General features: G+C 44.1%; 1 protein-coding gene across 1 annotated transcript in view; it reads left to right on the forward strand.

Annotated features, from left to right (window-relative positions):
* The window catches only part of Thumpd2 (THUMP domain containing 2), a 31,808-nt gene extending 15,633 nt beyond the window's left edge, over positions 1-16,175 (forward strand). Inside the window, exons 6-8 of the mRNA XM_051163437.1 lie at positions 4,513-4,600; positions 10,511-10,582; positions 16,104-16,175. Of these exons, the coding sequence (XP_051019394.1) occupies positions 4,513-4,600; positions 10,511-10,582; positions 16,104-16,175 (232 nt within the window). The remainder of the gene's footprint in view (positions 1-4,512; positions 4,601-10,510; positions 10,583-16,103) is intronic.
* Positions 16,176-24,062: the final 7,887 nt, after the last annotated feature.

Consider the following 24,062-nt stretch of genomic DNA (forward strand, 5'->3'; position numbering starts at 1 on the left):
ATGGGAGAGACTGCAGAACGATTACATTTGAGCTGTGTATTTATTCATTTATTAATTATAAATAATTATGATCACCAAAACAAAGGTAGGAAGGCCAAGTCAAACAGTTAAACATAAAACATATATTTTATAAGGATTCATATCATAAAGTAAGTCTCAGTTTCTGTCTCTCTCTGTGCCTCTTCCCCTCCTCTCCTCCTCCTCCCCCCTCCTCTTCCCTCCCTCTCCTCCTCCTCCCTCTGTGCCTCTTCCCCTCCTCTCCTCCTCCTCTCCCCCTCCTCTTCCCTTCCCATCTCCCACTCCCTCTTCTCCCATCTCCCTCCCCCACCTCAGTGCTGGGGTCAAGCCCAGGGCTTTACACACACATTCAGTACGGATGTTGTGCTGCTGAACTACACCCCCAGCCCCTCCCCTCCTCCCCCCAAATAGGTGAATCTAGAAACTGACTAGAAAAAGAATATCTCTACCCTTGTGGTACTAAATGCAACAGTGATATTATTTAGGTTCTGACACCAAATAAAATAATTTTTAAAAATTTTAATTATATATAAAACTATTGAACTTCTTATTCAACAAGTATATATAACTTTATGTAAGTGTTTTAAGTCATTAAATTTTATTACTCCAAAAATTTTCATACTTGAAGAAACACAAGAAGTCATGCATATACTATTTCCAATAATAATTGGTAATAAGCTAAAAGTTTAAAATCACATATGTAACCGGAAATTAAGACTCAGAACTGGAATACAGAGTGTAAATAAGGTTACAATTGATATCCTGTGTTAGGTTGAGTTAAATGCCTTGGTGAAGGAAAGCAGTGCACTTGGCTGAAAATATGATTTCCAAGAGTATAAGTAAAAGGAACAATATGGTGGCCCTCACCATGGGAGAAATTGGAAAATTATGAAGCAGCATGAGATAGCCAGGATGTCCGATGCCACATCACAATATCTTAGTAGTTCCTAAAGGGTTTGTTTGTTTAAGACAACAACTGTTCCGATCTTTTGAAGAGCAGTTTGACGTTTCAAGGACATTAACTGTATCTATACCAACCCGGTTATGGCATCTCTTCTCGGCTATAAAATCAAGAAAATAATATTACCTACTTTAAAGCTGTCTTGGTTATCTATTGGTGTGATGAAACACCATGGCCAAGACAACTTCTAGAAGAAAGTGTTTATTGGGGGCTTACACTTTCACAGGGTTAGCATTTGTTAGCATCCTGGTGGGCAGCATGGCAGCAGAGTGGTAGGCACAGTCCTGGAGCAGTAGCTGAGAGCTTATATCTGGTGTGGGCCTTTGAAACCACAAAACTCAGCCCCAGTGTCACAACTCCTCCAACAAGGCCACACCTCCCAATCCTTCCTCAGTAGTCCACCAGCTGTGGACCAAGCATATATGAGCCTTGAGCCTATGGGCTGTTCTCATTCAAACCACTAAATTAGCTTTGTGGTCGGGGTTGGATGAGCCAGCCGGTGTGACAGTGTGACAGTGTGTGGTACTGTTTCAAGGATTCAGAGCATGCTGAAAACATTCTAGCTTTTATTTTTGAAACTATCCAGCGACTAGTGAGGAAGAGAAGGAACATTACTAGAGTAACAGGGATCCACTCAGTTAGGTTGAGGCGAAACAACCGTGTCTCCCAGTGAGATGGTTAAGTTCAAGAAATCAGTCTGGCACATGATAATTGCTTGACCAGTTAGGGAAGAGTTAACTAATGGGCGGCAGGTAGGCAAAGAACCTAAGAGACCCCGAACAACTAGGTCCTTGTCATCTAACACAGGGTACTCTGGGTACATGGTGAGTTCCAAGACAGCCTAGACTGCTTAACACGACTGTGTCAGAAGGAAGGAAGGAAAGAAGAAATGGAGAAGAAGACAATGAGAGAGGGAGGGAGGCAAGGAGGTGATGGCAAGTATGAAGGAGAGAAAAGAAAGGTGAGAAGGGACTAAGTCAGGCTTCCCCAGTGGACAGGAGGAAGGAGAGAGCTTCCAGGCAATGGTAGTCTGTCTTAGTGTCTTTGTTTCTTTTCTCTTTCGGTGATAAAATACTCTGACAAAAGCAGCTTAAGGGAGAGAGCGATTCCATTGAAAGGTTTTTAGAAGGATGCAGAGAACATTGTGACTTTGCGTGACAGCCCTCTCACTGGTTTTAAAATAAACCTACCCCAAAACACACCAGTACAGATTCTTTTTTTTTTTCCTTTTTTTTTCTAAATTAATTTTATTAATTTATTCATATTACATCTCGATTGTTAGCCTTTCCTCTGTTTCCTCCCATTCTTTCCTCCCTCCCACTTCTCCCCTTCTCCCCTCCCTATGTCTGTGACTGAGGGAGACCTCCTCCCCCTATACATGCTCTTAGAGTATCAAGTTTCTTCTTGGTAACTTGCTATCCTTCCTCTGAGTGCCACCAGGTCTCCCCATCCAGGGGACGTGGTCAGAAAAGGGGCACCAGAGTTCATGTGAGAGTCAGATCTCACTCTCCACTCAACGGTGGAGAATATCCTGTTTGTCAGCTAGGTCTTGGTAGGGGTTCGAAGCTTAATGCCTATATTCTCCTTGGCTGGTGCCTTAGTTTTAGGAGGACCCCAGGACCCAGATCTGCCTGTCATAAAGTTCTTCTTGTAGGTTTTCAGGACCCTGTGGGTCCTACTATTTCCTCACTCTTCCATGCTACTCTCGCCTAAAGTCTCAATAGGATGTCCTCTCCTCTGATCCACTTTCTTGGTAAGTAAAGATTTTCATGGTACGTATCCCTTGGACTAGTGTTTTGATATAAGTGAGTATATACCGTTTGTCTCTTTTTGCTTCTGGGTGAACTCACTCATTATGATAATTTCTAGATCAATCCATTTGTCCACAAATTTCGGGAATTCCTCGTTTTTAATAGCTGAGTAGTATTCTATCATGTAAATGTACGACAGTTTCTTAGTCCATTCTTCTACTGAGGGACACTTAGGCTGTTTCCATGTTCTGGCTATTATGTATAAAGCAGCTATGAACATGGTTGAGCATATGTCCCTGTTGTGTGATAGGGCATTTTCTGGGTATATTCCAAGGAGTGGGATGGCCGGGTCTTGAGGAAGCCCTATTCCCATTTTTCTGAGAAAGCGCCAGATAGCTTTCCAAAGTGGTTGTACTAGTTTGCATTCCCACCAGCAATGAAGGAGTGTTCCTCTCCACATCCTCGCCAACATGTGATGTCATTTGAGTTTTTGATCTTAGCCATTCTGATGGGTGTAAGATGGATTCTCAGTGTTGTTTTGATTTGCATTTCTCTGATGACTAACGAGGACGAGCATTTCTTTAGTGTTTTTCGGCCATTTGATATTCCTCTGTTGAGAATTCTCTGTTAAGTTCCAAGCCCCATTTCGCAATTGGGTTGTTTGGTTTTGTGGTATTTAATTTCTTGAGTAGTTTATATATTTTGGATATTAAACCTTTGTCAGATGAAGGGTTGGTGAAGATCTTTTCCCAGTCTGTAGGCTGTCGCTTTGTTCTCTTGACAGTTTCTCTTGCCTTACAGAAGCTTCTCAGCTTCATGAGGTCCATTTATTAATTGTTGACATTAAGGCCTGGGCTGTTGGTGTTCTGTTCAGGAAGTTGTTTCCTACCAGCACAGATTCTTGACATCATAATTTATTTATCTTACCCACAAATTGTAGCTACAAAACGATGCCCCTTGCTCACTGCATTAGAAAGGCAGAAATGGAGGCCAGGAAGGCAGCTGGGTTTGTAAGGTATTCTTTGCACCCTCCTGAGGACCTAACTTCATCCTTAGAACCCCAGCATTGGGGAGGGAGAGACAGGCAGGTCCCTGCACTTGCTGTTCAGCAATCCAAGGCTAATCAGCAGGAGAAACAAGGTGACAGCCTCCCAGGAGCAACAACACCCAAGACTGACCTCTGACCTACATCTACACAGAATTGATACCTGACAGTCTGACAGTACTTTAACAACTTTCAAGTCTGTCAAACATAGGTACCCGGTAGCTAGGCTGAGGGATAGCTGTAGGGTGGCCTGTGCGGCAGCTAAGAATGAGAGTTAGAGACTCATATGTATGCTCCTGCCTCATTCTGTCCTCTCAGAAAGAGCAAATCAGCAGAAACCAAGCTTACAGAGAGACTATAAAGTCCCCGTATTGCACAAGATCACAAAGGCCTGTTCCTCTCGGTGACGCCAGCTGCTCTGTGTAGAAAGACAGGGAAGTGCTAAGTCAGAGGTCTCCTTCATGTACGATCAGGGTTTTGTAACCTGAACATAGGAGGGTTTAAATTTCAGCTGCCTAAGAAAGATTTGTTATTCTTAAATCCCACACTGGTTGATTAAACTAAGGGCCCAAATGTAGAAGGTATTTAATAATGAGGTTAAAACATCCTTTAGTTCACAGAGTGTATCTGGTTGATATGTTAAAGTACTTCTCATGGGGAGACAAACTTACCATCTTTTGTCTCCTGTTCCTTTGCATATAGTAATATGTGATACCTGCCTGTTGTCTTTCTTGCAGGGTTCCTTTAGCCAGCAGAACTTACATCCAGACGGCTGGGCTGCGGTCGACCATAGCATGGGCCATGGCATCTATTGCGGAAATTAAGGTCAGGAGGATGCATGTATCCCTCTCCACTGCAGCCAGGTGCTGACTCAAGCCTCCTGCTGGTGGGCACCCTGCTTGCTTCTGTTTGGGCTTTTTCTTGTGGCTGTTAATTTCCTTTCTCCCCTTTGTCTTTCGATTTTTTACAGCTACCATTTGATTTAAAAACTATTACAGTGTGTGTGTGTGTGTGTGTGTGTGTGTGTATTGTTTCTTGCTTTTTGCTTTTCTGTATTGGACTTCTGTAAGCATTTTGACTGGAAAAGTTGAAGGCAAAGTGAGTTGCATTTTATTATTTCTAATCTTATGAGTCATAATCCAAAAATTTGACTTATAGAACCTACATCTTTTTTTTTAATGTTGGTTTTCTCTGTATCCTAGCACTTCATCAGTCTATAAATGCTCCACTGTCAATAAGAAAATTGTATTTTCCTATTAAGAAATATTGTATGTGATATCTACTTCTTGTGTTATTATCTAAAAGCTGTTCTGAAACTTCCCCATATTACTGTTTGCATTAAGTTTTGAATTTCCTTGTAAAACATTCTGATTTCATTGTGAATGCTGCCTCTTGGCTGTGGAAGCCCTCTCCATCTGGGTTAGCCAGCTCAGCTGAGGTTTCACTGTGTCTCTCGTCTTATTCATCATCTCACACCTTGCTTTTTATTTTCAAGATCGAGGATTCTTGTTGTTTTGTTTTGTTTTGTTTTCTCTCAAGCATTCCTGAGCACTCTTTGGAGCTAAGGCTGGTCTTGAACTTGTGGCTGTGCTTCTATACCAACCTCCCTGCTTTCAGTTTACCACCACATGCAGCCTCACACCTGGTTTTGATCTTTTCTGTCCCTGTCTCTTTCACTGAAAACATCCTGAAAGAGGCATGGCAGTTCCACTTCTGTCTTCTCTTTCTGTCTGGTGTGGTGTCTTACTGGTTATCTATGGACTGCCCCTGGTGTGACCAGGCCACCTACTAATGCTTGGTGTCCACCCTGAGGCTAGGGACTTTGCTTAGCACTTACTCCCTAAGTTGTTTGCCCATTCCTAAGTGATCACATTCACCACTGCTTTTCCCAGCTGCCCCTCCTGGGCCATGAGGGGTGCGTTCTCTTCCCTTCCCTGCAACTGTCCTGGCTTCTTCTCCCAGCCCCCAGCTGCTACAGTGAAGTAACTTACTTGCTGAGGATCACAGGCTTTTTCATGGCTGTCCTGCCCACCCTTAATGTTTCATAACACACTTGGATACAGATGCCAAGATCCTTCCAAGATGGGTTGTTCCCTACCTTGTTCCTTCCCTTTTTCACCTAGGGCTCAGGCAGTGACTTGGTCAGTCTTTTCATGGCCATCCCCTCTCTTGTTGTATTTGCGTGGGACACTGTCTGAATCCGTCCCATCCTCTATGGCTGACAGAAGGTTCCTGACTTGGAATTCTCCCTTTCCAGCCTTGTGATACTCTTCCTGCCTTTCATCTTCTGGTACCTCCGATGGACAGGCCACACACTATGGGGCTTCTTGGTTTTTTCCAATGGTAGGCTGAGAATTTTGACTTCAATCCTAAAGCTCAGGAATATTGCCAGAATCCCTGTACATGTGGCATTTTGGTGTGTGTGTGTGTGTGTGTGTGTGTGTGTGTGTGTGTGTGTGTGTGTGTGTGCGTATGTTTCCATTAAAGCCCAGAGGTTCTAGAGTCCACCTGCCTGGTCAGTTCTGTCTCTAGCGCTTACTGGCCAAGGACTTTTGGAAAGATATGTAACAACCCGGCCTCAGTTCCTTATTTGCAAGATAAAAATAGAATTTCATAGTGTTTGAGTCACCATTATGGTCAGACCATTATGGGACCTTAGCAGCCCCAATGGGCTAGGCTTAGTCACCTGTCCTCAATAGGCCAATTACAAACAGAGCTGAAGAAATGGTTCCGCGGTTGCCCTTGCAGGGGACCAGCATTTGATTCCCAGCACCCATCACAACCATCTGTACCTCCAGTTGCAGCCATCCACCTCTCTTCTGGCCTCCTCAGGCATCAGGCACACAAATAGTGCACAGACATACATGCAGGCAAAGCGCTCATACACATGAAAATTTTAAATTAAAAAAATAAGTAATCATGAATAGCGTGGGTGTGTGTGTTTATTTATTTATTTATTTTCATTCCAGTAAGGTCACATTAGGAAAGAAACTATCAAAAAGGGTCCAGTGACCCACCCATGTACAAACCCATCCCTGACAGAGGATTTAGGTTTAAATACAGGGCCAGTTGGCAGAGCCACGCAATCCTGGTCAAGGTGTCATCTTGCCCATCGTCCATCACCATCGTCTCTGCCTACTCTCTTGCACATTGGTCTGACAGTTGTCAGAACTGTGTGAAATCTGTCAGAGACCAGTTCCTCCTCTGGCTCTCTTTATCTCAGCAGAAGAGCCCAGGGAAGTGCCTTGGGGTCCATTTTCTCCATGGTGAGAGGAGAGACTCTCCTTAGAATGTCTTCCTTTTGCTGTGATGGTTCTAGTGGCTTCAGCTTGGGACTAAATGAATTAGCATTAACAAAGAAATTACACTAGTGGCTGTCACGGAAAGCGCACAAGTATGAGTTGTTATGGCATAGGAAATTGTTCTTATTTAATAAGAATTACTATCTATTGTTCTTCCTAGATAAACACTCTTTCTTCCAATATGTAATAGTGTTGCCTCAGCTGTCTGCTGAATTCAGCTTTAGGCTCTTTGTTTTTGACCTCGGAAATTCCTAGTAGAGCATGTTAAACAGCCGGCTCTATCCTCCAAGTAGTTTGTTTTGTTTTTTGTTTTTTTTTTCCCCCCTCATGTGGTTTCATCTCTTCATACTTTACTATTCCATTTGAACTGTTCTTCTAAATTCCAGTAACAGAGACATGATCTCCCTTAATTCATTTATTGGTTTTCTACCTTAAAAGACATGGTTTTTGTTGTCAACAGCTCTCCTCACTAGAGCAGATAGAATGCATCGCTCCCTTAGATGAGCCAGGTGTGTTTTGGTTTGGCTTGGGTTTGAGTTTTTTTATTTTTTTTTTTTCTCACTAAAGCCAAAGTGTGGTATCAATGGATATTTGAATGCCTCAAATAAATGGTAAGAGGCAAACAGGTGTGTGTGTCAATCGTGTGCAGAGACTCTGTCAGCCCTGAGATGCCTGAAGGAAAGGCAGCTGTCCTCTGCTCTCCTTCTAGGCCTGCAGCTCTCTGAAGACAAGCGTCCACCTGGTTCCACTGCTACTCTTATTACTTAGCCCAGGCAAGATGGCCTCCTACCAGTTCCTTCTTGGGGGTCTCAGTGGGAGCAGGTTTCTCTGAGCACCAGAGCCTTGAGGTCTGAGCATCAGCTTGGTCAGGGATCCAGACCCCATGCTAGTCTTTAAACAGTTATCCCAACTTATTTTGATGTAAAACTAGAGATATAATTCCCATCAGTTCTTTTCTACACTTTGACCAGTTTCAGAGTTTGTGTTTAAACGTAAATTTACGTGACCACATACAAATCTGAACTTTTATGTTTGTCTTGTGTAGGCATACACAGATTTTCTTGCTTGAAGGATATTTTACTTCTTTCCTTCAGGTGCCATCTGGCTCTGAGACCTGGCTGTGCCCTGAGGACCCTGCTTCCTCTGTAGACAGGTCCAGTGATGGATGCTTTCCTCCCATATCCAAGTGCCACTCAGCCTGAAGGGGTAGGTGTCCTGTTTGCCCCTCACTGTTGTCAGTTCCTTTCTTCTGCCCTTGAAGCGCGTGTTGTCAGATTATGCCAGCCAAGTACAGCGCTCTCTCCCTGTCATTCCTGTCAGAGTACAGGCCTTTATTCCTGCCTGGTTCTTACTGACCTTCGTAGGCCAGAGGCAGCCTGCCTCTTGCCTTATTGGCTCCTCTCCCTCTGGTGATCTGCCCTAGTCCCATGCTAGACCATGTCAGATCCAGAAGGGTGTGACTTGTGAAAGTCTCTGTTTGAAGAGTCCTGTTCTTCCGCAGGTGTGGAAATGTGCACCGATAGTCTCAGCTACTTCTGAAAGTGAGGCAAGAACATCACAAGGGCTCGGGCATTTGAGAAGAGCCTCAGTAACACTACAAGGCCGTGTCTCTTCTCTCACAATAGTCTTATCACCTCAACTATTTGGGAAACTGAGGCAGGAACATCATAAAAGCCTAGGAGTTTAGGGACATCCTTGGTAACATTGCAAGGCCTTATCTCTTAAAAAAGAATCCTGCTCTCTTACAATAGTTTCCGTTCTCTTCCTTCTTATTTGACTTAAGTACTAGGCCCAGACCTATCAGCATGTAGGGATCTGCATCCACATAGCATTTATTGCCCGTTGTCCCTTAGTAGTGAATTGTTCTGCTCCGCCCCAGAACCTGATACTGGATTCAGCTTCCTCTTTCATACTTAGGGACTTGTTCCCTCTCGTGGGTCATTATCATCACCCTGTCCACTGCTCTGATATCTTGGAACTTAAAAAGACTACTATAAAATAAAATTCTCTAATAAGTCCAAGGGTCTCTTTCTCTACTTACTGTGAAAAGAAACAAACAAATAAATAAAAACAATAACAACGACAACCACCTGAACGCCTGTTGGAGATGGCTGACGTTTGCTGCCTCGGGTTCCTTCTCCCTGTTCTCTCAGCACCCACTTCTTTCATGAAGACCCCGATGAACGTGCCTATCGTCCTTATAACATTTGATGCCATGGCCACTCTCCCTGAAACCAGTTCTCTCTGCTGACTAGGAACCGCTCTGGTTCTCCTCCTGAATTGAACGTTCCTCTCCTCAGGAAGCATGACTGAGCCTCGGTGTCCTAACACCTACAGTTAAGGCACTGACTGTTCCTTTTTAACTCCAGTTGCTTCCCAAATGATCTCCCCCAGTTCTCAGGCTTTAAACACGACTTCTCGGCTGACTCACATGGACTCTTGCCAAGTCTGTATCTGTAGCCCAAACCTTGAGCTCTAGAGTAATCTCCTCAGTGACTCACTCATCGTCCATCCCAAGAGGTCCAAGAGGTGTCTCAAAATGGGCGTGTCAGAACATTTTCCTGGTTCCTCCAGACCTCCCTCCACACCTCTGCCCCCACCAGTAACAGACAGCTCTTCTGTTGGTCAGGCAAAAGTTTAGCCGCACCGTCCTGGTGAGCTTAGTAGTCCTCATCCAAACCTTCCTTTTAGCTCCACTTTCTAAAATAAACCCAGAATCCCACTACTTCTCCCAGCACCACCCTTAACCACTCCAGCCGCCCGTGGTTCATGCTGCAGAGGAGCCAGAGTGACCCCTGCAGCTGTACTGTCACATAACAAGATCTAAAATGATGATGTTCCCAGAATGGAGCCATTAAGCTTTTACTCTGAATTTTTATTTCCCTTCGAACACAAATAGTACCGCATTGTCCTGACTCCTTGAAGCTCCGTGTACCAAGTGGCTGGCATGGTGTGACTAGCCTGATGGCGTAGGAGTCATGGGAACAGCATCCAGTGAGACCACTCAGAGCAATGCACACTTGTCCTGCGTTCCCTCCTTCTGCTGTGGTGATGGTAACACTGCAGATGGGCACCGCTTCATTAGCCTGGCATCCAGGAAGAGGGCCGACCCGGGTGCCCTGCCTCAGGCGGGCATGCAGGATGGGCTGCATGTTGTTGCAGACCTCTGGGTGGGCATTATACAGTCATGGCATCCCCTGCCTGCCTCTCCACAGTTTTCATCACATTTGCCGCCTCGCTCGCTCTTCCTTGACCACGCTGGGCTCCCTCCTGCCTCGATCCGTGGCAAATGTAGTCCTGCCTTAGGACTTGAGCTGCCTGAGGGTCTCCTGGAGCATAAAAAGGAATCTTGACTCTTGAAATAGTGACTCCCCAGGTTTGGCTTCTCTTATATTACGTCTGTTACAGCCGACTTATTTCTACTTGTGTTTAGGCTGGAGCGCTGGTTCTAGATCCAATGTGTGGCCTTGCGACCATACTTGTGGAAGCTGCCGAAGAGTGGCCAGTAAGTTGCAAAGTTTGGTCTAAATCAAGTTATGTTTTTATTTTAATACTTACAGTCACTATTTTTTTTACAAGTAGATAGTCTAGTTTTGAGTTATTGTTTACTATAAGTATAATAGATTTTGAAGAGTTAATTAAATTTCTGCATTATTTCTTTAAATGCTATAAAGAATTTAAGAAAATATGGCAAGATTGTGATAATTATTCATACATAGCTTATACTAATGTCCAAATTCTTTGGGCATCTGTAATGGTAAAATATTAACAGACTTTAAAATTTACTATTGTGTATTTTAGGGAAGAAAAGCTTTAAATTTTCTTTAACTTGAAATGAGACTCTTTTAACTTTATTTTTGCCCTTTATCAAAATGCAAATAGACTATATTAAATACTGAAATACTTAATGTGGGTTTCTTTCCCATAGGATGTATACTACCTGGGTGCTGATGTCAGCGACCTGCAGTTACTTGGAGCATGTGAGAATCTGAAGGCCTCAGGCCTTGCGGACAAGATTGAGTTACTTAAAGTCTCTGTTACAGGTAAAGTAGTAACATGAAACAAGAGCCAGTATGTGTGCACAGGTTTGGTTGCTAATCCTGAGGAATATCTGTGGGGCTAACGAACGTACTCTTTACTTCCGCTACTATAGTTGATTTTTTTTTTCAAGATATTCCTGATTGGGGAGTGATACTTATGTAGCTTCCATAGCACTTATGCTGGGGTGCACCTTCTAAAGACGTCCTTGTTACTACTGAATCATTGTCATCTCATGACCTTGGAAGGAATGGTACAACCATAGTATAGAGTATTAGAGGGAGAAGAAATGACTTGAATTTCCTTCATCTGAACTGTACGAAATGCGATGAATTAGCAAATCTTTGCTTCACATTGGACATAGAGAAGTGAATTAGTTACCCACCCTTGGGTGCTAAACTAATACTCTCAAGAATCCAGGGAGGTCTGGGGCCAACCAGGATGGATATAACCATCAGCCCCTCTGACAGGGAGTCAGCAGTGGCTGATGGGAATGGGCATCAAGCAAGCATAGTGCCTCTCGGAGCTCGGTAACCGCGGTGGCTGGCCTTGCTCTAGCTGTTTCACAGAGCTCCTTGGCCGCTTACTGTCTTGGCTTCACATATTTAATCTTGCTGTGGAAGGCGTATTACGCCTTTGGCCATGAGTAAATATTGAACGTAAAGTCCAAAAGAACGGAGTATGTTTAATGTTGGGGAGGGGGGAGAGCGAGCAAGCGCACAGCAGAAATGAGAATCACAGGAGAAAATGTTAAGATCGGTTTTGTACTGCACATTGGTTCCTAACCTATGGGTCACGACCCCTTTGGGGGTTGAATGACCTTTTTACAGGTGTCAAATCTCAGATATCCTGCATATTAGATACTTGCATTATTATGCATAACTTGCCATTGTTATGAAATCACAACAAAAATAGCTTTATGGTTGGGAGACACCACAACATGAAGAACTGTATTAAGGGGTCACAGCATTGGAACTTTTAATTGGGATTTGTGTGTGTGTGTGTGTGTGTGTGTGTGTGTGTGTGTGTGTGTCTGTCTGTCTGTCTGTCTGTCTGTCTGTCTGTCTGTGTACACGCACATGTGTGAGGTCATAACCATGTGAGGTTTAAAGGAATCGGTTGTCCCCTTCCAGCATGTGGGGCCCAAGGAGTGAACTGTGGTCATCAAGCTTGGCTGAAAGTGCCTTTTTACCCACTGAGCTATCTTACTGACCCCACTTTATTGTATTTTAATGGCTTTATTATTTCTGCTTCTTGCTGTCATTTATTTTGTGTTGTAAGCCTCTGCTACTATATAATCAAAGATCATTTAACATGAAGAAATTCTACAAATTTGTCCCTGAGTTTTAATCACTGTGAAAATACTGAATAAAATGTGTGCTGGGCTGCCAATTATCTGGGAGGAACTCATCACTGATTTTCATGTTGATGTATATACAGTTTTTTTAAAGTTTTATTTATTATATAAATAATGCCCTGCCTGCATGTACACCTGCAGGCCAGAAGGGGGCGCCAGACCTCATTATAGATGGTGGTAAACCACTATGTGGTTACTGGGAATTAAACTCAGGACCTCTGGAAGAGCAGTCAGTGCTCTTAACCTCTGAGCCATCTCTCCAGCTCTCTATCTACATTCTTAATGTATGATAGAAGTTGTAACATATATATTTGGGCAAAAGAGATAAATTTATGATGTAATTAAAACATAACTAAATAAGACGATGTTGATATTGCTCCCAGTAAGACATTCAACAGCTGGTCACTCATCAGCAGGCTTTATTGTAACAAGATTTTCTGTCACAAGTGTGTCATTTATTGCCACCTATATTGAGGTGAGTGACGAGCTGTTTCATTTTCCTTCATATTGATATGTTTGCCTCTACCACTTGTCTCAGGTCGTGCTGGCCGGGCTGGTGTTAGCTTTTAGAGAGTTACCAGCAAATGTGGGATGTGGGCATGAAGTTCATACAGAGAACAGATAAGAACTCACCTCAGAAGTGCTTGCCCCTGTCACTGTATTGTTTGCTAACATTTGTATTTTGTAATGAGCTTTTCTGCCAGTGAGTTCATAGGGTGGATTTCATGTGGAAAGGTAAGCACCAAGTCTATATCTCCTTAGAGGGGTGACGGTGGACAGACAACTTGAATGAAGTATCTTGACATTCACTGTCCACTCTGAAGGCCAACATCCCTGACCGAATGAGACAGCCCACTTAGAGAGTCACCTAACATTTACTTCAAAGCTGAAAAGTTATTTTAGAGATATCGGTGGATCAAAGCCAGGTGTTGTCACATGCAGCTGAAGAAAATGCATTTGACATCAGTGTGTCAAGTATGGCTTCTCATCAACATGAAACGGCTGGTGTTCCAATGTGATGTTGCTCACTGTTCAACTGCAAGTGTCCTTACGTTTGTTTGAGTGCTTTGGGTGATTTGTTATTAAAAATAAGATTAGCAATGGGAAAGCATGGACAGATTACTGATCTTACTAATGCACAAGATGACGCTCTGGAAGGACACCTCAAGTGTCTTGTGGCAAGAATCTTCTGGTGGCTTTTCATTTTAATTGGACATGGGTAGATTCTAGAGTAAGATGGAACGAAACTGCCGTCCTAATTTTGTTGAGTCTACAGTTGATAAAATAAAAGCAACAGAGACATTGCTGATGTCACTGAGTGGAAAGTCTGTGGAGGGCTAAAATGGACCCATTTTCCAGGAGAAGTACAATTGTGAGTGACCTCTATTTAGCAGAATTTTCTCTGAGATCTATTATTACTATAACAGCTCTAGATAAAATACATTCTGAAATATAAATGTAGCCCAAAAAGTTTTTTAAATATGAAAGTAGAACTTTGAAGCTAAGCTCATAGGCAGTCTTATGAAAAAACGGCTTTAACCCAGTGATAACACGGGCTCAGAAACAAATGTGTCTATGAAGCTGGTTGGTAGATGAGTGTACACTACAATTATTGTAGTGTTGGAATTTTTAATGTTCAAGTAAAACCTTAGTGTGCACAAATATGTGTTATTGTTAGGTTCAACATCATGTAATATAATGAGTAAATACCAAAGTGTATAATTTCAGCATTCTCCTTCTCAGCAATATTGTTTACTGAACTATAAATTAAAGGGTATCCCAACCCAGTGGCCAAACTACATTTTACATGTCTAAAACTACGTATGGAGAGACAGCGGTCATTAAAAGCACTGGCTACTCTTCCGGATTTGAGTCCTAGCACCCACATAGCAGTTCACAACTGTCTGTGACTCCAGTCTCAGAATCCAACACCCACTTCTGGTGCACATGAAAACACACAGGCTGCTGGGCAGTGGGGGCGCACACCTTTATTCCCAGCACTCGGAAGGCAGAAGCAAGCAGATCCCTAAGTTCAAGGCCAGCCTGGTCTACAGAGTGAGTTCCAGGACAGACATGACTGCACAGAGAAACCCTGTCTCAATCAATCAATCAATCATCACTCAGTAAGTAAATAATAAAAAACTTGCAGGCAAAACACTCACATACATCAAAAATAAAATGAAAACAAAAAGACTAACTGTGGGCTTCTGCATTAAAGTAGCAGATTAAGAATTTGTTGGCATTGTTTGCACCTCCCTATACTTAGCTGAAATGAACAAAAGTAGACTAAGCATAGAAGAAGATCAGCAGCAGCTGAGCCAGGGAGGACGGTGAGCCAGTGAAGCCATCATTGCTTTCGGCCACAGACAAAGAGAGGAGTTATAACAGTTTCCAGCATAGTAGCATCTGTTTCCAGGGCTCTGTGGTCCTTTTTCAAGATTACTGCAGCAGCATATGATGGGGGGGGGGGGAGATATCCCCATCCACAACAGCATTTTAGCATAGACATTTCCAGATGTAAAATGTTCAAAGAATGTTTTGTTAATGAGCCTTTGGGGGCTCGTTAGAAGTGGAGAAGTGCTTAGTAAAATGCAGACAGAGAAGAGCCAAATCAGCTGAGGAGCAGAGTGAGTTATGGCAGAGTAGTGGGTGACGAGGACCAGTCCTCCTGAATCTAGAACTTACTGTGAACAACTGAGAGATGGCAGTGTCTGACAGACCGTGAGTGTTCTGGTCCCTGGCACAGGAAGGGATGACATCAGCAGAAAGTACAAGGGAAAGATAGAAGGGGGAGAGTGGCCGCTTCTAGAAAAGCCCTCCTCCCCCAACCAGCCCTGCATATATACATGAAACATACCTTAGGGGCCATAAAACTTGCAAGAAAGAATCTTAACTCCACGGTCTTATATTTTTACCCATTTTCCTGGTGGAAAAGGGGGAAAATCTGGGCAGTTCTTTGCTCGAAAGACTTACAGTTTGAAAACAAAACTTTTCACATTCTTGAGTCATCCTTCTGAGCTGGAAAACAGAACTGTTCACTTGTTTGCTTTTCGCTGTTCCTATTTTAAAGCCTTATTCTTAGTCACAGATGATATGTTCACAGGCAGCCCAGAGCACTCACTAACGTACAGGATTTTAGTGTGTGCTCAGGCTTAGGAGTCAGACGCTCACGGTCTCGGGAGTCTGCATCAAATGCCTGCCCCACAGCCTGTTTCGCAGATGCTCCTAGATGAACTGTTTGCATGCAGAGCCTGGTGCTTCCGGTACAGGCTGATGCTGTGGTAGAGCTGCTGCTGGAGGAGGGGAAGAGGACAGAGGCCTATCTGCAGGGCGTGGCCACCTAAGCCTTTAAAGACCTTTTGCCAATGTACGTAGGAATCTTTATTAGATTCCAGTGCTCTGCGTTTCCTCCTGGCTGTGGCCCTGCCAGGCCTGGGAGGGTTGGACAGTAATGCTGCTGGCTTCTATCTTGGGTCTCCAAAGCAGTCAGAATCTTGTCTTCTCATAGAAACAATATAGCAGCTCTAAATTTTATTGACTATTTTTTGAAAATCTTCATTGGTCAGTGTCCTATTGAGGTGGTAAATGTCTGACTTTGCTGTACTAAGAGTCTCCGCTTTCTGCATTCCAGAGTTACCGCTGCCATCACAAAGTGTCGATGTTATTATTTCTGACATCCCATTTGGGAAAAAATTTCAGTTAGGGAAAGACATCAAAAGCATTCTCCAAGAAATGGAAAGGTAAGTTGTTGAATTCATTTCCATAATTTTCTAGCCTCAGGCCATTTAGTAAAAATATATCATTGCCCTTAAGTCTGTTTGCAGTGGAATAATTTCCCAAAATCTTGACATTTAATTTTCCAAAAGTTAGAAGTTTAAAATCGAAACCGGTTTTCTGTGTCTTCTACCATTTTTTGAGAAAAACAATGACTTTTGTTTCAGTCACCAGGGTGGATAATTTAGATATCTGCTTCTAAATCTCACAAAAACTTGCATCCTCTGTGTCAGACCCTGCACTTTACAGATGAGAAACTGGGGTCCAGGAAGATAAGCCTGTGCCTGATCACAGGGTTGCTGGACCACAGACCAGAATGGCAGGGGCAGGACCATCTCTGACATGAGATGAAAATGCAGAATAGTGTCCAAACCTTGCTTCCTGCTGTTGACCTCGGGAAATCGTTTAGCAGAAGGTTTTGGGGTTTTTTTTGGTTTGTTTGTTTGTTTGTTTGTTTGTTTGTTTGTTTTGAGACATTCAAACAGTGAGACCTAGATAAACACTTTCCAGTCATTTATGTTGATGCAGGAATAAATAGACAAAAATAAGGGGCTCAATCAATGATAATATATGTCAGCTGGACACTTGATGGATCAGGACATGAGTGCTACTAGCCTGCTGCAGGAGCGACGTGTCACCAGGGTGTAATGATGACATACCATGAGGAAGTCTAAGCCTACCTGTTAGCCCTCTCACTGCGTCTTGTCAGCTGGGTTCTCCGTCTTCTCCTTTGTGGTGCACTTGTCCATGTGTTCATGATGTGTTCATGTGGTGCGCATGAGTGGAGGCCGGAAGTCTCTGTTGGGTGTCTCTCTGTATCACTCTCCACACAATTTTTGAGACAGATCCTCTGATCAGGAGCTCACAGATGTGGCTAAACCGTGACCAGCTTAGCAAGTCCCAGAGATCTTTCTGCGTCCCATCCCCCATGCTGGGACTGCGGGCACACGTGGCCACATCTGATCTTCTACATGAGTGCTAGGGATTTGACCTCGGGTCCTCATGTTTGTACGGCAAGCCCTTTACCATCTCTTCAGCCCAGCCTGAGGACCAGATACAGTAAGGATACTGCAGTCCCAGTGCTCCCATGTGAGGGGGGGCATAGAGAGCAAGAGCTGGCTCTGGAACGACTCCTGACCCCCCGTGTGCATGAGCCATGGCATGCAGGCACACAAAAATAAATAAATAAGCCGCTCCCTGCTGCCTGGGTCCCCAGCTCAGTCCTGCTGGAGGCAGCACTGAGATGTAGGCATCTCTTGAGCATCCCCAGATCTGATACTAATTCCCCTCCAGCAGGTTTTACAGCCCTGACTTCATGTTGTAGTCCTCGCAGGAGCATGTTTAAACTACTGCGGCCCATTCCCAACACTCTCCACATCTCTAATTTAACTGGCCTAGTGTTGGGCCTGGGTAGATTTCTTAAAAGCTGCCAGTTTGCATTCCCACCAGCAGTGAAGGAGTGTTCCTCTTTCCCCACATCCTCGCCAGCATGTGGTGTCACTTGAATTTTTTATTTTAGCCATTCTGATGGGAGTAAGATGGAATCTCAGCGTTGACTTTCACGCAAACTCTGGTGCCCCATATTTGACCACGTCCCCTGGAGGGGGAGGCCTGGTGGCACTCAGAGGAAGGATACGAGGCTACCAAGAAGAGACTTGATACCCTATGAGCATATACAGGTGGAGGAGGACCTCCTCAGTCACAGTCATAAGGGAGGGAAGTAGGGGGAAAGCAGGAGGGAGGGAGGAATGGGAGGATACAAGGGATGGGATAAAAATTTAGATGTAATATGAATAAATTAATAAAATATTAAAATTAAAAATAATAAATAAATAGAAGCAAAAAAAAAAAAAAAAAACCTGCCAGTGTGATGCTGTGCCACAGCCCAGCTCATAACTATAGCCTGTGAACCACCAGTTCATGTAGAGATTAAAAAAAAAACCTGTGAGCCAGGGCATGTCTCTAAACTGGAACTTTGCAGAGATAATGACTTGACTAAAGATCTAGCATTCTCTACTTTAGACATGTCTACCAGTCGTGGGAGGTAGGGTTGCAGCCAGCACCTGCAGCAGCCGGAAGTTCTAGAAGTGAGCCAGTGATGGGTAAGCCTGCCTGCCCACTGTCAGTAAATTTAAACACTTACCCACAGAGCCAGGAAGATGAATATGCAAGATTTCCTGCATGGTTAAGAATGCCTCAGGTCAAGATCAGAGTATATACATTTGAATATAGGGAATGGGGTTCCTTCTCCTTTCTGCCTGCAGCCTTTCTGCTCTGGCATTTTGTTTTGTTTTGTTTTGTTTTTCAAGACAGGGTTTCTCTGTGTAGCCTTGGCTGTCCTGGACTTGCTCTGTAGACGAGGGGAGATCTGCCTGCCTTTGCCTCCCAAGTGCTGGGATTACAGGCATGCACCATCCTGCCCAGCCATGACCTGACTTTTTACTTACAAGGTTTCAGGTTCATACAGACAGCGTAGCACAGTGACTGAGACCACAGCCTTGGAAGCCAGATGAGTGGCTCCAGTCTTGGCTGTTACTCACAATTCCTCAGGCATAAGCAGACCACATCATGGCTAATTTTTTCTGTCATAATACAGACGCTGACGTATTGTTCAGAGGGTTCCGTGGAACCAAAGCTTCAGAGCTGTTCTGAGCACTGGGCAGCCTCATCGTCTTACTCCTACCCAGACTTTCTAGTATCAGCACTTCTTGGACAGTATGTGAGGATATATAGTCATAGTTAGATACGTAAGCTTTTCTCCCAGAAACTCACGGTATTCATGGGTCCCCACATCTAGAAATCAAAAGAGGAGACTTACGTTACTAAAATGCAGGAAAAAACAAATGCTCGCTAAGCATATTCATAATGGTGGTGGAGGAAGATGGTTTGTGTGTCACACAGAGTGGGATCCCCCAGGGAAGGAATGTGGCTCAGAATCAGAGTGTCAGGCTTGACCATGTCGCCAGGACAGGGCACACTTAGGAGTCTGATGGAACGTTTGAGCTTTCCTCTCAACTAGTTCCATGTAAAATACGTGAGCAAATTTTAAAATGCCCCTTGCTCACCTTGAAGAAAGGAGAAAGCTCCGTGTGCTGCAGAGGCCTAGAATGGTTACAGATGAGGAGAGTTGGCGATAAAATTTGGAAGTTGTAAAAGACTTTTTTTAAGGGGCCATGTTTTTATACATGCCAATATTCAGGGTGTAATGAAGAAGCAAAGATCCTCAAGGTCCAGCGAGTACAGTAGACTTCCTGAGGCGGAAGGTTGCAGTGGGCGGTTTAGATGCATAAGACCTAATGTGCTTCACGGTCAAGTAACTGTATTATTGAATCATCTAGTCCTGGCCTTGCAGGGCCACATGCAGAAAAAAGCTTTTCTATGGTTTGTATACAGAGTTTCTCACCCTCTTAATAACAACATTTTAAAGATATTCCCGTCAATATCAAGAACCAAAATGTTCAGGGCAAGCATTTTGAGCAATATTATAATTTCCAAATCAGCCTTTTGTAAGAAATTCTGTGTAGCTGCACATGGGAAGAGAAGTGTGGGGCATCTTTTCTCCTATATCTTATCCATTACTTGAAAAAAATCACCATAAATAAGTTGGTAGATACTGTGTGAAGCATTGTGCCTTGCACGTGAGCTTGAAGAGGGAGGTGGATGCACTCGGTCGATTCGCTGTCGTCACCATTACTGCTCCTCTGCTGCTCCTGCGGTTATGTCATCTTGGGATAATTCCATGGAGGTGATATTGCAGGGTTGGAGACATTCTGTGCTGTTCATATAACTAATCTACTATCCAAAACATGTAACAGCAGTTCCCATCTCCAAGAATGCTCATGGCCTCAGTCTCAGCATCCTAAGTGCCAGTCTTTGATGATGAGATGAGTTAAAAGGTTGTGTAATTACTACTTTATGTACATTTTCTTTGCTGTGTTCTGAGATACTTGTTTTCTCCTTTCGGTCTCTGGCATACAGCCACAGCTGACCTCCTCCTGCCTGCTGGCCTGTGTAGTGATGGCTTCTCTCCTCCCGCTGGGCTGCTGCCCCCGGTGCCTTCCTCAAGAACCATACTCTGTCCACTTTCCTCTCTTGTCTTCAGCCATTTTATCTCCCTGTCCCTTCTAAGAGGCTCAGTCATCCTTTCCCGAGATGCTCTCAGATGTGTGTGGATGTCTGTGTCCTGTACTAGACCTTGAGGACGCAGCAGAAGGCAGGACTGGTGAGGTCCCACCTGTCAGAGTGGGACAACGGTACACACAGCAGTGTGTCTGGTCGTGATCGCTGCTGTAGAGAAATGGGACCGGATACCCTGCTGGACAGAGCAGTGCTGGCTCTGCCTTAGGCACAGTCAAGAGATGCCTCTCTACAGAGGTGGCATCAGACCTCTAGGGTCTGGAGGATGAGAAAGCTCGCGGGAATGTGTGTTTAGTAGAGAGCAAGCAGTGAGACCACGTGACTGAAGACAGACGCTTGTTACTGAGTTTGAACAACTGAGGGAAATTCCCCGGCCAGAGGGAAGTGGGCAGGCTGTGGGTCTAGAAAGGCAGAAGTAGGCAGACTGCAGAAGAGCCTTGAGTGTCGTAGGACGGAGTTTAGAACTTGCCTGACACCCGGCAGTGACTGCAGAGTGAGCAGGCATTTACATCTGCCTTCTAGAGGACACTGGGAAGAGATGGAAGAAACAGGAGCCTTCCATAGCAGCCACTCTCTCCTTGCTGCCCTGGGCCTTCTGTCCCCAGGCGCACTGCTGGCCTCTTCCCATGAGCACTTGCTGGTCCTATAGCTTTTGACACTTGAAGCCGTGCTCCTTTAGCCTCCGTGGCACCACTGTTGCCCCGGTTTTCTCTGGGGTGTGCCACTTGGCTCTCTTCCCAGGTCCTTCCTTAAGAGAGAAGTCTTTGCTTCCTTCCCTCTTATTCTGCCATCCAGATGATCCCAGCCATTTTGGCCTTATCTCCCATTTATCATTAAACCTGTCTCTGCCTCCTGCCCTGGTCTCTCAGGTCCCCAGGCTGTGCACCCAGCTGTCCTTTGGAACCCACCCTCAGTGACATCATACAGACTGAACTCTGCTCCCCTCTTTCTACCTACCCCAGGTTCAGCCACTTTCAGTGCTTCATCCTGTCATTTCTGTCCCTGTTACCTCCTAGGTTGGCCCCTTCCTGTCACTGGCCTGGCTCACCCCTGGAGCCTTTCATGTGTGTACCTTGCAGCTTCTGTCACACTCTTTAACTGTCCCTTCCTCCCCGCCTCCCCCCTCACTGCTGTATGCTCTGCAGTGCCTGTTTCCACAGATGTGTCACAGTACTTGAGGGACTGAGTAAACAAATTCCCAAGCAGATGTTTCAGGGTCTGCCCTTTGTGGGATCTTCCCTTAGCCACCCCTTTGTTGGTGGCCTAACTTCTCCCTGGTGACTTCTGCCATCAGCATTCTCTTTCTTAAACATTCTGATTCCATAGGATTCTGTCACTTGTCTTCTCTGTTATACAACCATTTGTTAAATAGTGACTACAAATTACTTTGAAGCTTGCCTTTTAAGTAGGGTAAAAATAGATAATTAAAGCCGATTTGTACTAGAGATTCCATAATTACTATAATGAATATGCATTATGGAAGATACTACCTAATTATCAAAACTCTTGTGTTTAAATAGATGGAATTAAATTTCAGATTAACAACTATTTTAAATAAATCAGGATGGTTTGTTGTCTTGGAACATAGAAACACTCATCCCAATTACCGTTTGTTTTTGGTTTTGGTTTTGTTTTTTTTGTCACAGAGTGCTGCGTGTTGGTGGAGCTGCGGTCTTGTTGCTCAGTGAAGATCACCACCGTTGTCTTAGAGATTGCGGAGGCAACAGCATCCCCTTGACGTCCCAGGGCAACAGCACTGACCCTGAGATGAAGATGCTCTTGGATCTTGACAGAACTGGTGCATCAGACACAGCATCACCTTCACTTGGAGCCTTGCAGTGCCTGGGCTCATTGGTGCCAGTGGAGTGCTTCAGAGTTAGCCTTGGAAAAACAGATGCATTCATATGCAAATATAAGAAGGGGCACTCCTCAGGACTGTCCCTGGCTGAATGCCAGGAGCCAGGTGCATATCCTGAGAGGGCAGCCATTCAGCAAGAGTGCCCTTGTCTCCAGGACTCTGCGTAGCCCTGGAGTCCCAAATGCACCGGGCAGGTGGATGTGGCCGAGGCCGCACTGTCAGTAAAGGCTTCCTGCTCTATCCTGTGCAGTGCTCAGGGTTCCCCATAAGAGCAGCTGGCCAAGACTTTTAAAAGACCTGGTATAAAAACTACTTCATCCCAGAAATTGAACTTTCAAAAATGAGAAAACCTTTATGTGAAACTTTTTTTAAAAAATCTATTAAACTTGATTTTTTTATTTGCTACTCCGTTGAGATGGAAAAAAAAAACTTTTTTTTTTTTTTTTTTTTTGGTTGTGGTTGTTTTTTCAAGACAAGGTTTCTCTGTGTAGCCTTGGCTGTCCTGGACTCGCTTTGTAGACCAGGCTGGCCTCGAACTCACAGAGATCTGAACTCACAGAGATCTGCTTTCTTCCACCTCTCCAAATGTAAAATATTTTTTGCCATAATTTATTACTTATATTTTTTAAACTATCAGATAATAGTAGTAAGCTAGAATCTCTCAAAATGATGAAAATGAATTTTGCCTTTTTAAAAGATGTATTTATTTTTATTTTATGTGTATGTATAAGTGCCTACCTACGTGGATGTATACTAATGTGTACAGTGTTGATGGAGCCTTGAAGACAATGTTATAGTCTCTAGAATTGGAGTTAGAAGTGTTTTTAAGCTGCCATGTAGGTGCTGGCTGGAAACTAAATCCAGGTCCTCTGTAAGAGCAGCAAGTATTCTTGTCCGCTGAGCTATCTCTCTAGCCCCTGGAATTTGCTTTTTAGAAAAAGTATTAATAAATGGCTTCCTTACTCTCCTTTGTAGAGATTTAGTGTGTTTCTTGTGTTTGCTAAGTGAAGAAGAGAAGTAGGAAGATAGTGAACATATATTTTCTTACTTGACCTTTTATGTAATAACTCACTTTTTCTCAGGTTTGATACCATTTGAGGAACCTTCCCCGCTTTATGACTCTTACCTCCCATATAATTTGCCTTCCAAGTAGTGTATAGTGCTTATTTTAGCCACCCCATGCCATGTGAGGGTACATCCACTTGTGCAAGTTCTCCATCGCTGCCAAGCAGCAGCAGCAAAGCAGTCTTTGCCAGAACATTCCAGCCTGAAATTTTAGCTGAGCTCTTGGCTTCTGACTTGGCCATCTGGCTTCGCTAGGTGAGTTTGGAATGCTATATACTAACCTTGAAAACCTTCTACTTTTGCTCAAACTCTAGATTTACTTGGTAACAACTAGGATGCTAATTTGGGTCTGGACACTCAGGGATTTCAAGCAAAAAGCCCCAGAAATGTGAATGTGCTCTTGGTTGTGTAACCTGACTGGTGGGAAGAAAGTTCTGGCAGGTCTTGGTGGTGAAACAATCCAATCCATTGCTCCTGTGCTTGTTGACTGCCACAGGATGCATAAACAACCACAAGGACACTGGCTCTGTAGAGCGGCTTTTCTATTTAGAGCAAAACTTGACAGTCCAAAAGAAGACAATGCAGTGGTCACAGCCAGGGGCAGCTTTGTAGAAGACCATCTTCAGACATTTTGGCTGCTACCTTAGGAGGCAGAAAGAAAACTGGAGTCTAATGAATAAAGACCAGGAACTGTTAAGCCTCCTGCAGTACACAGGACAGCCCCTCACCACAGAAGGCCACCAAGTGCTAAACTGG

This window comes from Acomys russatus, chromosome 1, assembly GCF_903995435.1.
Source record: "Acomys russatus chromosome 1, mAcoRus1.1, whole genome shotgun sequence".
Taxonomy (NCBI): Eukaryota; Metazoa; Chordata; class Mammalia; order Rodentia; family Muridae; genus Acomys; species Acomys russatus.